General features: G+C 42.7%; 1 protein-coding gene across 2 annotated transcripts in view; it reads right to left on the bottom strand.

Moving 5' to 3' along the window:
- The window catches only part of fn1a (fibronectin 1a), a 51,642-nt gene that overhangs the window by 27,702 nt on the left and 7,879 nt on the right, over window positions 1–16,061 (bottom strand). For both annotated transcript variants that reach the window (XM_080786300.1, XM_080786301.1), the window contains exons 9-18: window positions 15,097–15,273; window positions 10,139–10,294; window positions 9,626–9,754; window positions 9,111–9,254; window positions 4,982–5,103; window positions 4,334–4,502; window positions 3,313–3,498; window positions 2,567–2,695; window positions 1,952–2,041; window positions 1,376–1,570 (exon numbers count right to left, since the gene is read on the bottom strand). In XM_080786300.1, the coding sequence (XP_080642426.1) occupies window positions 1,376–1,570; window positions 1,952–2,041; window positions 2,567–2,695; window positions 3,313–3,498; window positions 4,334–4,502; window positions 4,982–5,103; window positions 9,111–9,254; window positions 9,626–9,754; window positions 10,139–10,294; window positions 15,097–15,273 (1,497 nt within the window). The remainder of the gene's footprint in view (window positions 1–1,375; window positions 1,571–1,951; window positions 2,042–2,566; window positions 2,696–3,312; window positions 3,499–4,333; window positions 4,503–4,981; window positions 5,104–9,110; window positions 9,255–9,625; window positions 9,755–10,138; window positions 10,295–15,096; window positions 15,274–16,061) is intronic.

Here is a 16,061-nt window from a genome sequence, read left to right as displayed (position 1 = left end):
TTACCTAGGTCGTATGTCTTCGTCCAGCGAGGCAGTGCAAACACACACACACACACACACACACACACGTACACACATGTGCATGCCAACACACACTCCCACGTGCGTACAGTATACCAACCGATGCAAACAGACCACAGTCGTATTTCATCGTTCTGTAAGAACACGCACACATAAACGCACATGCGCGCGTGTGCGTACACACACACACACACACACACACACACACACACACACACACACACACACACACACACACAGTATCTGTTTCCATTGGCCTTACAGTATCAAGAGTCCTGGCAGTGTGAATGATTTTACATAACCTTACGGCAGTCAAACAGAACGGGAGCACTACAGCTGTGAACTCAGTGACTGCACTTTTCCATTGGACAGCTCCTTTCCTCTGATGGAGAGATTTGGAACATTAAAACAATAAAACACTGACTGATATTAGTATACGTTCATCATTTGTAAATCACCAACAGCATCAGCTATAGTCAGGCCGAAACAGATGGCTGTCTGGTCTGAGGAGACTTCATCAGTGTGCACAAACGTTAACTGACTCAGGACAAACATCAGCTATATAGTGTGTATACATCCTGTGTACGCACCGACCGTGCACACATGGGCACGTGAATACTTAATCCCTATATACAAATGTGTTGAGCTACCATTGCTATTATTCTAAAATCTAAATGGATGGTAATAATAATAATAATTGTTGAAGAATATAGGGACTGATGCCAGGGTTCATGTGGTGAAGTAATATGTATCACTTGTTAACGGCATGGACGATGGTATGTGTGTCTTTTGTCACTGTTAAACAATTGCCCAATCACTGTGTAAACACAGCTGCCCCACGGGTCACTGTTTCCACCCAGATGAATGTGAAAGAAGAGTAAAGACTGAAAGAAAAATAAAGCCAAGACACGTATGGATGGGCCTCCCCCGGAATCTCCCGCTCGCACGCACGTACGTAGTCTACGCACATATGCGCACGCACGCACGCACACACACACACACACACACACACACACACACACACACACACACACACACACACACACACACGCTACATGTTCTGACCTGTCCAAAGACTTGTCGCATCTCTTCGCACCCTTATGAAAACAAATATGCTATAACAGAGGTTCCCAAACTTTTTAGCTCGTGACCCAAAAGAGAAATGAAGAGATTTGCCTGGCACCCGAACTAGTGAAAATAGCAGATCTACAAAAGTAGTAGTATAGTTAAAAAAAAAAAAAACATCCCCAAAAATCTATGTTTTGAAATAATTATTAAAAACAAAATGTAGGAAACAAAAAATAAAGGGACCCATAAGTGGCTCCCGGAACTCTTTCCGTCTCATTCTTCTTACCTGGCAGCGGGTCTCCGGCGGTGTTGACCTGCACAAACACAGGCTCGCTCTCCAGGCTGTCCTCCACGGCGTAGATGCTGATGTTATACAGCCTGCCGGGTCGCAGGTCGCCCAGCGTCACCGAGGTGGCCGTGTCGGGGAGGTTCAGCTCCGTGCTCTCGCCCTCTAGCGACGGTGTGTAGACCACGCGGTAGCCTGGACGCCAAAACAGTAGGGGTGCAACAGTTAATGGAATTAATATGTTTAATTGATTATAAAAACTAGCTAAATAGCAGATCTACAACCTCACAATGGTTGTAGATTTGCTATTTTTGCCGGACATTGTTATACTATTACTACTACTGCTGCGTTTTCAGAATGGAATATCGGAAAGAATTCCGGGTGCGCCGTTTTTTTTCTACCGTTTTTCCGAAAAATGCAGCAGTGTGCAAACTTCTTTATTCCATTAATCGAGAAAGTAATTGTCAGAATAATCACTAAGAAGATAATCGATAAGCTGCAGCCCACAAAACCTGGACGGAGCACTTTCACCATCAATTCCTGGCCAACGGTGGTTCTACTGGCCGCAAAACATACCGGTGATGGGAGCCAGTGGTTTTTCCCAGCTGATCACAATGGAGGTCTCTCCCACCTCCTCCACTTCATGGTCCACAATGGCATCCGGAGCTATGAGACAACATGGAGAGAGATGTAGTTCACGTACTATAGCACTCGGAAAGCTTTCGCTGGAAATAGCAGATCGACAAGCTCACAAAATCACGCACAGCCTCGCGCTGTGACAGAGAAGACAGAAAGAGTGAGAGACAAAGCAGAGTACGAGGACTAGGCCTGGGCGATATGGACGAAATCAAATATCACAATACTTTTGAATCAATATTTGACGATTAATATTGTCTTGTGACGATAATATGAAGGGTTTTTTTTGTAAATCAGTAGAAGACCAATTTGGTAGGAGAACAATTTGGTCCGTTAACACATTTGATGCTAAGGACGAGTGTACTCGTCCAATCATATAAACCTGCTTGATGCTTTGGACGAGTATACTCGTCTTAAGGCGTATATATATATATAGGAAGGCCTCTCTACTTTCCATTACACTAGCGTTACATTAGATAATGATTAGAATACCGTTGATATCATGGATATGTTGCCCTGCCTTACCGAGTCGTGGCTGTGAGTTTGTGTGCTCACCAGTAGTCTGTGAGGTGGTGAGGATGAGGTTGTTCTCTCCTTCGCCTGTGACTTCGTACACGTTCACTGTATACTTCCTCCCGGGGAGAAGCTCGTTGATGTTCACCGAGGTGGACGTACGTGGCAGGTCTGATAGGAGACAAAACGATACATCAGTCAACCATGATTTGTCAGTGTTTTTTTTATTGGGGTTTTGGGGGACTACAAACACATGTCTAAAGTATTCATATGGTACATGTTATATTTAGTGTGGTTGCTGTAGACCAGAGGTTCCCAACCACCGGTCCATGTGCCACTGGTACGCGAGAAGGGAATCCCAAGTGTTCCCGTTGTATCTAAAAACACGACTGAGAAAAAAGAGAGGACATACACCAGACCTGAGTGTATGTCCAGGTAAAGTAATGCGTCACTATGCATGTTTAAGGCGATGTGAAAATAGCCAGTCTATGGCTATTGCGACTAGTATAAGTCAGGTCTAAATCATCCAAAGCCTGTTATTTCCAACACTCGTTCTGGAACGCTACAGTACGTGTCTGTAATTAAAATATTTCCAGACATTGCTGTCTTGCGTTAGTTCTTCTGTTGGAATTAACTTAACAGGACTTTACTGTGTGAGCGAGAGAAAGTGTGTGTGTGTGTGTGTGTGTGTGTGTGTGTGTGTGTGTGTGTGTGTGTGTGTGTGTGTGTGTGTGTGTATGTGTGTATGTGTGCATGTGTGTGTGTGTGTGTCCTGTGCGTGTACTAACCCAGCACCATGGACTGTCCTGTTCCCTGTCCCCCTTCGGTGAGCTCATACTCCACCCTGAAGCCAGACACGGTGTCCGACGCCGACACCCAGGAGATGACGAAGCTGCTGGAGGTGATCTCGGTCACCGACTCCGAGATGTCCACCACCGCGGGGGGCGGGGTGGTCTCTCCCTCTGATGTAGCCACTGCAAACAAGAGAGGGTTTTAGAGTTTCTTGTTGGTCACATAAACCAAACCTTTTCAGGATTCAAATATAAAGTAGGAAAGAATGTTGATGGTTTTGTGTGACGCTGTAGTATGATCAAATAGACTAGTAGAACATTAAAACACAAAACGGTCTGTGGAGTTTTGAGTGCCTCTGGAGACAAAGTGGGGCCTCCCAAGGGCTATATTGACCCCATCATTTTATCCCCCTTTTCATCAGTGCCTTACCCCTATCCCTAAACTTCTTTGCCTTTGCCTTTTTGATTTTTTTTACTATTTTGAAAAACATTTCGCACTGATGAACACAATTTATGCACTTTAGGGCACTGATGAAAATAGGGCCCTAATTCTCTTCACCGAATATAAGCGATCTACTGTATCAGCTCACAACGCATCACAACATGACATGCTGTCATCTTGACAGTAGTGGTTATAGCAGCGATATACTAATGTAACCACCTTTCAAACCTGAGACACAAAATGTCATTTTTCCCTCTATTGATTACTCCCCCCATGTTTTTATCACATTCCTAAGACAATCATTTGATGACCAGCTCCCTATAATCTATATGGAGACACAAATGAGAGTATTTGTGTCTCCATAGGGAACCACTGCTGGTCATCAAATTATTGGCTTAGGAATGTGACAAAAACAATATCCATGAATTCCATGGATATTCCAAATTCCAAAGAAATTGGGTGAACTATTATCTAGTAAAAAAAATAAAAAAATAAAGAAAGAAAAATGCAAAACCAAGCCAGACAGGTGTCTGAGTAAAATCCCACTGATACTTCCATTCTGCTCCGTGTACTCACGTGAGCCGTAGGTGGTGGTGAAGTCGAAGCGTGTGACTTCGCGGCGTCCGTAGCGCAGCACGCTGATCAGCTGACCCTCGTAGGTGATGCCAGGCTTGAGGCCGGAGATGGTGTAGGAGTGGAGATGGCCAGGGATCATCACCTCTCTCCATGGAGTATTTGTGTTCTTCTGTTAGTCGAATGAGAGACGTAAAGAAGGAATTGGGAGGGAGTAGAAGAAAGAGTTTAAGACACAACATAGAGAGGGGATAAAATTGGTGTTTTTAACGTTACAATATAGTATAAACCTGTCACTTGTTGTAGCTTGTTAATCAACTATTTCCGCTATTTTGTAAAGATTTTTTTTTCTATTATTATTAAATGTGTTTGTGATTTCTTTGTATATTATTTTAGTTATTTTTTCATATCTGCCCTGTGCAATTTGTGATTACGAAGCCAAAAAGGCAAACAGTTCTAAATACAAATTGTAACGTTCCAATGTTCAATGCAAAAAACACAATTAAATCGTTAAACGCAATTATTTGTGTGACAATGAATCGTCAAGTTAAATTTGAATCATGATTCATGAAATTTGATTCATGAAATTTGTAATCATGATTCATGACAGCCCTAATTACACCTGGAAAAAGAGGCTCTGGATAGACTCACGTGTCTCCATTTGAGGATGTACTGGGTGATGTGGGCAGAGGACGGGGCATTCCACTGGATAGGGTGGGAGTCAGGCTGGTTGCCAGACTCTGTTATGATCACCTGGACGGGACGGTGGCCCCCTGAGAACGAGACAATGTACATGTAACTGGGTATGCAGAACAGGACAACCAAAATGATACGGGGCAAAGAGTTGAGACACAGAGAAACATGAGTGAAAGAAAAATGTAGCACTGCATTAAGAGCATACTGTACATCAGTGGGGTCCAAACTCTGGCACGCAGCACTGGCCCACCAATCAAACGTGCTTAATGTCGTCAAAGTTACGCATCCAACAACCTTTAAACTGAGCAGATTGGACCTTCCGTTCCAGAGATAATTGTTTTGGGCAGGAATTGAGAACTCTAGTTTAATGTGGGCCCAGCCCCAGTCATGAAAGACTAAATATATAAATTAAATGTTCACAGCTTGTTGAAATGCAATGCATTTGTATGTGACTTTATGGTCCAAAAGTACATTATGATAGTAGTTGGCCCTTGGGTGTTTTCATATTTTCTAATCTGGCCCCCTTTGAAAAAGGTTTGGACACCCCTGCTGTACATCCTACAATATGATTATGTTTGTGTAAAACTGAAAACTTTGCATTAAAATGGTTTGACTCCACTACAATAAATATCCCCTCAAGCTTTCAGCTGTTAATGTACGTCAGGTGAATCTTTACACTTTCAGAGTTAACACCCTGGAAGACATGTAACTATAAGAATACTCTGGTACCTACAAAACTCCGGACCAACAAACATAATGATACTAGGTTGATATTCTAAATTTATTTTAGATGGAAGACATTTCCGTGTCTAAAAGGCAATCACGCTTTCCCTTATTTACCATGAGCTGTTGGAGTGTCAAGTGTCCACTGCCCAGCACTATGTTCATAGGAGCAGTCGCAGGGAGAGAAAAAACTGACACATCCCTGAGAGATTCCTCTCCGGTTTTCAACAGCTTGAGGGGAAAAGGTCCAGAGCATTTCTCCACTCCTCTTACCTTCTCTTTCACCCTTTTCCTAAATGTTCTCTGTAAACGCTCCGCCACGTTTTGAGGAAAGTGTCTATGCAGCGTTCCTGCAACAGGCCGTACTTCATTTGGTTTTATGTACCCGTTTTGACAGTGTAATTGGAAAAAGAAGCGTTACTACAGAGAGCATAACTAGTTGAATAAGCTATCTCAATATCTCATTTATTTCACAACCATGATTCATAGTCGTTTGGATAAGCGGTCACTTTAGAGCCCTCGGTTTCAGATAAACAATGATTTTTTTTTAACACAAAAATCACATCAACCACAATCACATCCACAGAGTCTGAACATCCATGTTTCCTCAAGTGAATAATCCAATTACTTTTTCTTTTCTATTACGTTTTTTTTTACAATATATACACAAGTCATATGGCAAACAGACTACTGGCTTAAGCCATGCTGATAGAAACGGCTAGCTACTAGAAAGAACTGTGGTCTACAACCCACTTTTCCAAACAGAAAGGCTGTAATCAAAGGTTCTGAGCAAGTGGCTCGGTTAACCAGAAGTCGCTAGCAGATATGCAGGCCTCAAAAACAATCTGGGAACTATTACTGCCTATTACAGCCCCACGGGCCACTGATGGGGTTTAGGGTTACAGAGAATCAGATGCTATATGCAAATGGATACGCAGCAGTGCGCAAGTACGTCCATGCAGAGTAGGGGCGCGCAAACACAGGTATATAAACAAACAAGTGTACTAGTTGCATGCAGAAAGACACGCACGGGAGTCTTTGTTGAGGAAATATGCACCACTGGTGTGTAAATATACCCCAGGCAGGGGGAAAGGAAAGAAAACAAACAATATACTTTCTCATCTGGAGACCTTATCTCGTCAAATCTAAACCTGAAATTGAAAAACTAGCAAAATGTCCTCGACTTGTGTTGCCTTTTAAGGGAAACCCCACCGACTTCGAGGTTGGAGCCATGCTATGCTGTCCTTAAATTTTAGCATGCCCTGTGCATAGTCACACGTGTGTGCGCGCATGGCGCACGCATGCATGCATGCACACACACACACACACACACAAAGAGCAAGTTCACGGCTGCATGCTATTATAGTCCTATGGCAGAGTGTTGTCCTACATTTTAACTAAATGCTATATCTCCTGTCAACCTGTTTTCAAGATATAGATACAAACGCACGCACAGGCGTGCACACGCACAGAGAGCGAGCAGGGAACAGTTCAAACATTCCTTTACGTAAGACTTGTCAAACCTAACGCTGTTTGCAGTGTGGATGTGGAACCCTGCTTCCCTGGGAGCTACGTACCTTCTGACAGAGCAGACAGTTGTACCATGCTTAGCTGGGAGCTACCTTCTGACAGAGCAGACAGTTGAACATGGGCTAGGCAGAAGTTTGAAGCTGCAGTGATTTTCGGCCTCAACCCCAATTAAATCATGCCAAAGCCTTGCCAGACACGTGTCATGGTAAGGGCACACTCTCCTGATTGAAAGCATTCCCACCCCAGGGGGTGTGGCAACTGGCAATAAGTGCCGTTAAACAAAGTGTCTACTGTATTATAAGTCAAGTACCCAACGAGGCCCACTGTTTTGTGCAGTGTGGAGATCAGAACAAAAGAGGAAATCAAGGAAGTAAACAACCCGCCTTACAAATCAGATTGCTGCAAATTAGAACAAATTGCACCCTGGTTCAGAATAAAGTTCTAGGTTGTAATACCACTGAATGTAGAGAATATAGAGTAGGCTGCTAGAAAACAAAACAAGAAAGAGTCTGGAAGGAGATCTCTGGACAAGTGGTAAACACACACACACACACACACACACACACACACACACACACACACACAGCACTTTCTTACCATACACATGCAGGAATACCTGCATCCTTCAACTCCACTTGACTTTGATGTGAAGCAGAACGGACGTGTTTGTGTGTGTGTGTGTGTGTGTGTGTGTGTGTGTGTGTGTGTGTGTGTGTGTGTGTGTGTGTGTGTGTGCGTGCGTGTTTAAGGGTGCTCTGTACAGCTGTGGCAATAATACAGGGGTAACACCACATGGTAGCAAGAACAAAGGCTCAGAGTGGGGGGTATATTTGAACAAGGAGGAAATAACAGCCCTCCCACCTCCCTCTCTTTCACATCAAAGTCAAGGCGTCTCGTTTTCAAAGTGGCTTAAAGAAACCCCACTTCGCTTTAACAAATTGTAATGTTGTCTTATTTTACAACCAGTAGTAGCACAGAAAACAGGCCTTCACAAAGATTTTAATGGCTTAATTGCTGTCACTTTCACACAATAGTGAACGTGTGTGGATGTGTGTGCTTGTGTGCACGCACGCACGCACTCACTCACGCACGCACGCACGCACGCACGTGATCTTAGGACATTGGACCTGAATGTTATTATTATTATTATTATCATTCTTTATTATTATTAAGTAAAAGAAAAAAATCTCATTTGACTATTGTTCCATTCTATCATCCACCCAGAGGCTAAAGCTCAACCTAAGCTATGATGGGTCCCAAAACAAACACGCCCTATAGGACCGCACCCATTAACCTTGCCCCTGTGCCTGTGTGTCTGTGCATTCCTAAATGCTCATAATGTATGAATTGAATACACAGGACCACAATAGAAACTGTGTTATCCTTTTAGCACCATTGTATAATCACTGTACTATGTGCAAACTGTTAAGACCTGGAACGCATCTGTGTTACCTTAGCGTGTAACCACGTTAACCATAATTTTAAACTTTAGCTGTTGAAAGTTAGCAGATATACAAGCTCATACAAGCTTGAAGATCTGCTATTTTTGAAAAATCAGAACCGTAGTAACTGTAGGATTAAATTAGCCGTGTAGCCCACCAGAACCGTAGCCTACGTTTTCCAAAGAACTCAAATGTTTGCTTCTGGGTGCAAAACCTTTTCAGATGGGGGTCGGCGTCCGAATACATATCATTTTCGGGGTGCTTGACATGAAAAGGTTTGAGCATCACTGATAAATCACTGATAAAAACATAGGTTTTTCAGAAAACATAGGCTAATGTAGAATCTGGAAGTATTCATTCAATCAATCAAAACGGCCTTGATTCCTTACCATGCAAGTGCTGCTGAGGCTCACAGCTGAGCTCTCCGATTCCGTTGCCATAGCAGTAGCATTTGTACATGATCCCATGGATGACCTTATCCCAGGACTCTCCAATTTGGTAGAAGGCTCTGGTCTCAGGCTCCTGGCACTGGTCTGTGATCAGCCAGAGATGAAAACAGAGTCACGTGAAACCGTTCAATGCAATACAACGTGGCAGGGACCCACACTGACAGGAATTTAGGACCAGATGAAGTAGCCTGCTGCCTAAATTAACGATTAGCCTACCTATTGCCGATCAGACTGGGGAAAAACTAAACCATTGCCTTAAATGTTAAATAAGTGTAAATAAAGTCAGTCAATTCTGCACAAATATTAAATGTTTATGAAAGGGATAAAATAAAAATCTTACTTTTTTTATTAATTTTACTGTGCGGAGAAGTGTTTTTTTTTTTTCATTCAGCTAATTACGGATTCATTAAAATCAGGTTTATCTTAATTCGTTAATGAAGGCGAAAGGGACCCACCAATGGCGTCGCACTTCCAGCGACCACGGCCCTGTCCAAAACACGTGCAGTTCATGGTGTAGCCTTCCTCGTGATGTTTGGTGAACGTCTGGTTCACCTCATAGGTCAGACCGTCCACAATGCACTGGTCTAGAGGAGGAAACAAAACCACACACGCACACGCACATGCACATGCACACACACACACACACACACACACACACACACACACACACACACACACACACACACACACACACACACACATTAACATGCAGCATGTTAATTGTGCATCCTTCCAGGTGTACAGCATGATGTCTGTTGTCGTGCATTGCATACAGCTGTTTAATGCCATTAAACAGCTGGTGGGCTAGCTCGAGTTTGACCTTTGACACGCGAGTTACCAGAATAACTAATATCAATTGCAAATGAAGAGACCAGACACATAAAAAGCATGCTCCTCTTGACAGAGTTGACACAGCCTCCTTTTTGCTTAGTTTTGCTCCTTCTGAATGTCCTTTCTCTGTTACACACCTTTAAGCTGAGAGTAGGCAACGCAGTTCCACTCTCCTCGTCCGTTGCCGACGCAAGTGCATCGCATCATGTGACCCAGGACTTCGTGGCGTTTGTCCCACTGGTCTCCAACGCGGTACATCACCCCCTCGCTGGTCGTGCACACCTCCTCGTGGTCTGAAACACACAACAAGACAACAGACGTCAAGTACACACAAGAGATGTATTTTGGCCTACAGACACACTGACTTATTTGTGTATCCCGAAGGTGAAATTAGCCTTCGTAATTTTGGCTGAGCAGTTGAAACACTTTTAAACCCATCATCGGACATTTATTTTCCCGTAGTTAGTGCCCTTTGGCTTCGATTATCTTCTTCTTAGACCACCGATTAAGTTTTGACTGATGAAAAGAAGATTTAACTTAAATTATACAATAACCAAAAGGGTTGAGGTTCATCTAAAATAATAATAACAATAAAAAAAAACACTACGCCCTAAAATGGGACACATCAGCTACATAATTGCGAGTATCAATGTTGTGAAAACATGGCCAATATATTCGCTAAACCGATATTGTAGGAGGTTGTGCTCTACAGACTGCTGAATTGTCTGCTCAATTACCCCCTTGGTGCTCGTTAACTTAGCCTACAGATACCACAACCACCACGCAACACCTGTGTCCATTTGGAGAGAAACTTTCCCTGGAATGAAAGCCAGAAACAGATGTGCGTGTTCTCCATGTGCTCTCCATTCATTAAAAGGAGATGAGTAGTATGTATCAGGACAGATAGAAAGTTTGTGTGGTCGGGAGCGGCAAGCTTAGACAGGTCAGCTTGTGTGTGTGTGTGTGTGTGTGTGTGTGTGTGTGTGTGTGTGTGTGTGTGTGTGTGTGTGTGTGCGTGCAAATGTGCGTGCTGTGACTGTGCATGTGTAGGCGGAGAGGCATACAGTATATGCATCTGCCAAGTGCGTTTGTATGAGACAGTAAACATATCTCTCTGATGGAAAGCAGGCAGCAGACAGTTGTATTTTGCACGTGTCCTTTGACTGTCTTGTAAACCCAGGGAGGGTATACCGTATGTCGGTCCAGAGAGAAGGAGGACTAAATGGAGAGAGTAGAAACACACAGCAGGGCAGATCGCAGTTTATTGGATCCCAGCCAGGGTCTTTCTCTCTGCTAGGGAGGATCTGATCCCTATAGCCAACCAACTTTGATTACTGGCGCTCGGTCCTTATTGGAGTTGGCACCCCTAAGACTGATACCACATCAGGAACAAAGATGCTAGGGATCAGTGTTGGTTTCGTCGAATAAAACTATGATGAAGAATGTTTCTGTAGATAAGGGTATGAGGGCCACAACAAGGGAATAAGCGTAAAACCACTGTGAGGGTGAATTCCATCAGTAAGTCCCCTCGTAAAGAACAAGTTCATTGGTACAACAATGCACTAAACCTTAGATACCAGCCCTGATCCTTCCGTGACTAAAGGATCAGAGTTTGTTTCTGTTAACTGCAGCATAGTGGTTAGTTGGGTTTTATTCATAATGCTTTATTTATGTACTTCAGCTGCAATGCTAGACTAGAATCCTGTGGACATGCAGGGTGTGCCACTGTGCCATGCAGGGTCTGGACCTAATCAGGCCAGCTAGTACATTAAAGGGCAAATCTAAGCTGGAACCAGAACGTTCATTCCTATGATCTTATATATAGGTTTGTAATGAAGTGCCCCGGCCCCTCGATGGGCATTTGCATATGGCTTACATATGGACACATGCTCTTAGCTCATGTGATGAACCGTTCTGGGTGAGCTACGAGACCACGGCCTCCGTTCTCCGCTTTGATAGGATTTCTTTGTAATTCTAAACAATTATTTTATTCGCAGTTACTGACATTATATACAAACACAGCACACAAGTCTTCCACGTTAGGGTGGAGTCTGCATTTCTGCGTAGGGTCAGGCTTTAGTGGCTTTGACCTCTAGTTAAGCTTGGATATTTGTTTTGACTCCATAATGTTCTGTGTGATGGTGGGTCTGGAGCTCGTCACAGCTTCAGATGGATCCGTCCTCCTTTGGCCTCTTTTGGCCAGTGGTGGAAAAAGTACTGAAATGTTTTACTTAAGTAAAAGTATCAATAGCGTACTGTAATATAATAGAAAGAAGTAAATGTCCGTAATTTAGAATGTACAAAAGTATTGGCATCAAAATGTACTTAAAGTACCAAAAGCAAAAGTACTCATTATGCAGAATGACTCAATTCAATTCAGTTTTAAAATGTCTACAAATATTTTGAAAATAGCCAATCTACAAGCTCACAATGCATCGCATTGCGATGCATTTGTGAGCTTGTAGATCGGCTATTTTTAAATGGCCGAAATGTACATAGCACTGGAGTGGTTACAGTATGTTTTAGAATAAGAATCTAAATCTACAAAGTAACTGGTAATTAAAGTAGTGGAGTAAAAGTACAATATTGGCCTCTGAGGTGTAGTGGAGTAGAAGTAAAAGTATTTGAAATTGGAAATGCCCAAGTAAAAATTGTACTCAAGTACAGTACTTAAATAAACTTTACACCACTGCTTTTGGCCCAATGCAGTTATCTAGGGTTATCTAGGGTCTGGATGTACAGTATCTGGCCTGGATCCAGTTCTGCTGTGAGAACCAGCAACAGCTCTCCAACTCCCCCGTTATAGAAAATCAGATCTTTCCTTTCACGGGGCAATTCCCCCATTCACTTAATGACTCATAAAGTGGCCACTTAAAGCTTCATAACTGTTCGGTCGGTCAGTGTAAACACCAGCTGTGGGAACTACTAAAGTTGGGTCCCTGGGGGGCAAAAGCATTTTATTGCAAATGAATGTAAACTATATGATAGCGGATTTGAACTAAGATGCAAAGGGAGAGAGCCAGGTCATAAACATCTGACACTACTGTAAGTAAGGTTGTATAGTTTTTAGTAGTGTTAAGTGAATCCTCTCGGAGCAGAAGGGAGTCATTCATAGACGTCCATAGCTTCTGTTTGGACAGTACAAAGTACTTTGAAGGGCTCCCTCCGGAAGGGCACCGAGGGCAGCGTAGTAGGGTTGAGGTCATCGTTCATAAAGGCTAACAAATTATAAAAATTAAACATGCAGCATGAAAAGATGTTAATATTTAACTTAAACTCAACTTTCGCCATGCAACACTGTTGTACAACAAAGTATACAAAATAGGGATTAAGTGGTTATATTCTGTATGGCAAGCCAGTAGAATAATTGGCCTTTTAATTTGATGATTCATAAGATTATAAGATTTAGGTAGTCAAGAAATGTCAAATGTATATTTGACATTTAGTAATCAATATTTCCTACATTCTGCACACGTAGAATGAAACTACGGCAAATGTTTGTTTAGGCAGACAAGTTCTTCTGAAAATCTGAGTTTGCGAGAAAAGAGCTTGCAAACCACTGTCTACAGATTAGACCCAGGTGTATACTTGCATTTTGTGCACACTGGCAAACCTCTGTAGCAGATTATATATAGCTGATTTTTTTTTCTCCAATTGTTTGAACTCTCTGAGGTATGCTTGATTTATAATGCCACATACCCAGACAAACCTAAAAGTTGAACAGGCCAATAGCTAGAGCACTTGCTTATTGTGGTTTAAGACATACCAAGCAAAAGATTTTGACGACTCTGAAGCCATGCAGACACTATCTAATCAACGTCAAAAAACCCCATCCTGTTGTGACATGGTCTCGCACCTACAACCAACTGTGACACTGCTTAAAACACATAATAGATAACTTTCCATTACTTTGCACAAAGACCTCACGGCTCACGCGAATAGTTAAAATGTTTTTCTCTTAATTTCAAGACGAACAATTTAAATCTTACCACGATGTCCTAACTACAATTAAGATGCCAAAGCATCGTCAGTGCTCTGTCTCCTTTAAACACATGTGTAATTGTCCTATACCTCCCGGTCTACATTTCTCAATGGAAGAGCAGGGAGACCACTTTATGCAAACATTTTTACTAACATATAATATACAGATATGCCATTTTTGCATAAATCAGTGCTATTGAACACCTGTGTGTTCGCTTTGGACAAAATTTCTTAACTCCATTGGACCCTCAAACTGTCTGCTAAAACAGTGAACTCCACCACCTCTCCCCCTCTCATGCAAGTAATTGACAATATATAAAGTCACAACACCAACTTTGATGAGGCAGTATTGCTTTGTTTTAAAAAAAAGTGTTCTTCATTTCTGAGTTAGGTACATGTTTTCTTCCCGACAACAAAATGTCCTTCTAAATTCAATCGGAATAAACAGTCTACCCGTCACCAGTGTTCCACATCATCATTATCATTTCACAGACCCCCTAGTGCCTCACAGTTCTTGGCACCTATTGTCACTCATGGGGAACTAATTGACACCTTAACAACAACACAACCCATTCTTTCGTTTTCTTTCATTCTTGCTCGCTTAACAACCCTCTTTACTTGTTTGTTTTTGCCCTTAAGCTGATCTACCTCGCGCTTGTATGTCACTCTGCATAAAGAGTGTGGAGTCGTAGACTGCTAAATGCCTTGATTGTAATTTAAATTGCCCAGACAGACAGACAGACAGACAGGGATATGGTGCCATGCTAATGCTGCTAGCTGTGTCACCACGGCTAGTAGGCTAGTGTCAGTAATAATTGACTGTAATTGGTCTTTATCACTACTTCAACCGTTTGTTAGACATACTAACAGTCCGACAGGCATTAGTCCGACAACACCGTCGCTCCCGACATGCGCTGCCGGTTACAACTTACCCGTGGTAGTTTAAAACGAACTCAGGGCTTCATGTGAGGTTAGGTATTAGGTTTTGGGTAGGGTGTCGGACTCATGACTAATACGTCGGACCAAACACATGCACCCACTTCAACTGCCAGGCGCCTGCACAACTTAGTTGGTCTCGTGTCTGTGTGACTGTGTCTCTCTCAAACACACTTACCAGCCATGGGACAGAATCCAAAGCGCTGCTCTCCATCATAGTCGACGGTGGTCCCGCACCATTTCATGCCATCTCTGCGGCCATCGGCGGTGCAGTCAGTGTAGTTGCGCCCGTTGTAGATGTAGGGAAACTGGCACAGGGCGCCGTTAGAATTGCCGCCTCGCGTCGCCACCATCACTGTTGAAGTTTAAAAGGGATCAAGACAGATCAGACACCAAGTTAGTGACATTTACGCCATGACCAGTCTCATCCTAGTCATTATTAAGTATTATCATTGTCAGACAGCAATGTTGGCTTTAACCACTTAAATTAAAGGCCGTTTTGCCTTGCGTGGGGGTGAGACAAAACATACACAAAAAACATAAGGTTATTTATTTAGACCTTACATAGTCTCTGCGTGAGTTACGTCGCTATTGTAGGCTTGGCGTCGGTCTATAATGTGCAATCAACTATTCATCCACTAGATGGCAGCTATGACAGATTAGATTGTAGTACAAACTGTACTGACACAAAAGTCGCACTATATTTTTGTTATGAGTTGAGATGTAGTTATAACTGTATGAGTTTTACACTATATCATCATAATTCAAGTATATACCACTGCCTGTGCTGGCCAATCTACAAGCGCACACCACGACGCCTTGCAAGCTTGAAACTTGTATATTCTAATTGAATTGACCCAGTTTTGCGTCTTTTGCTAGTGATGTAATCAATTAATCATTTGGCACCAGCTGTATAAAATTCCATAGGATTTTTCTTTTAATGGCTTTCATTCATGACATACATTCATGATGTTCATTACTAGTGGATGATCATCGGCAACGAAAAACACGGATTGTTGGTCGTGTCTGTAAACGGCCAAATTGTCACCAAATGGAAGCATAGGATTAGGAACGATAAATTATACACAACTATCAGAGCTTGTACACACTGTTCTCCGCTGTAATTCCACAGCGTTCTTGTCT

This window comes from Protomyctophum bolini (genome assembly GCF_963924005.1).
Source record: "Protomyctophum bolini genome assembly, chromosome: 16".
Taxonomy (NCBI): domain Eukaryota; kingdom Metazoa; phylum Chordata; class Actinopteri; order Myctophiformes; family Myctophidae; genus Protomyctophum; species Protomyctophum bolini.
The sequence above is the reverse complement of the archived record's forward strand: the minus strand, read 5'-3'. Positions and strand labels throughout refer to the sequence as shown.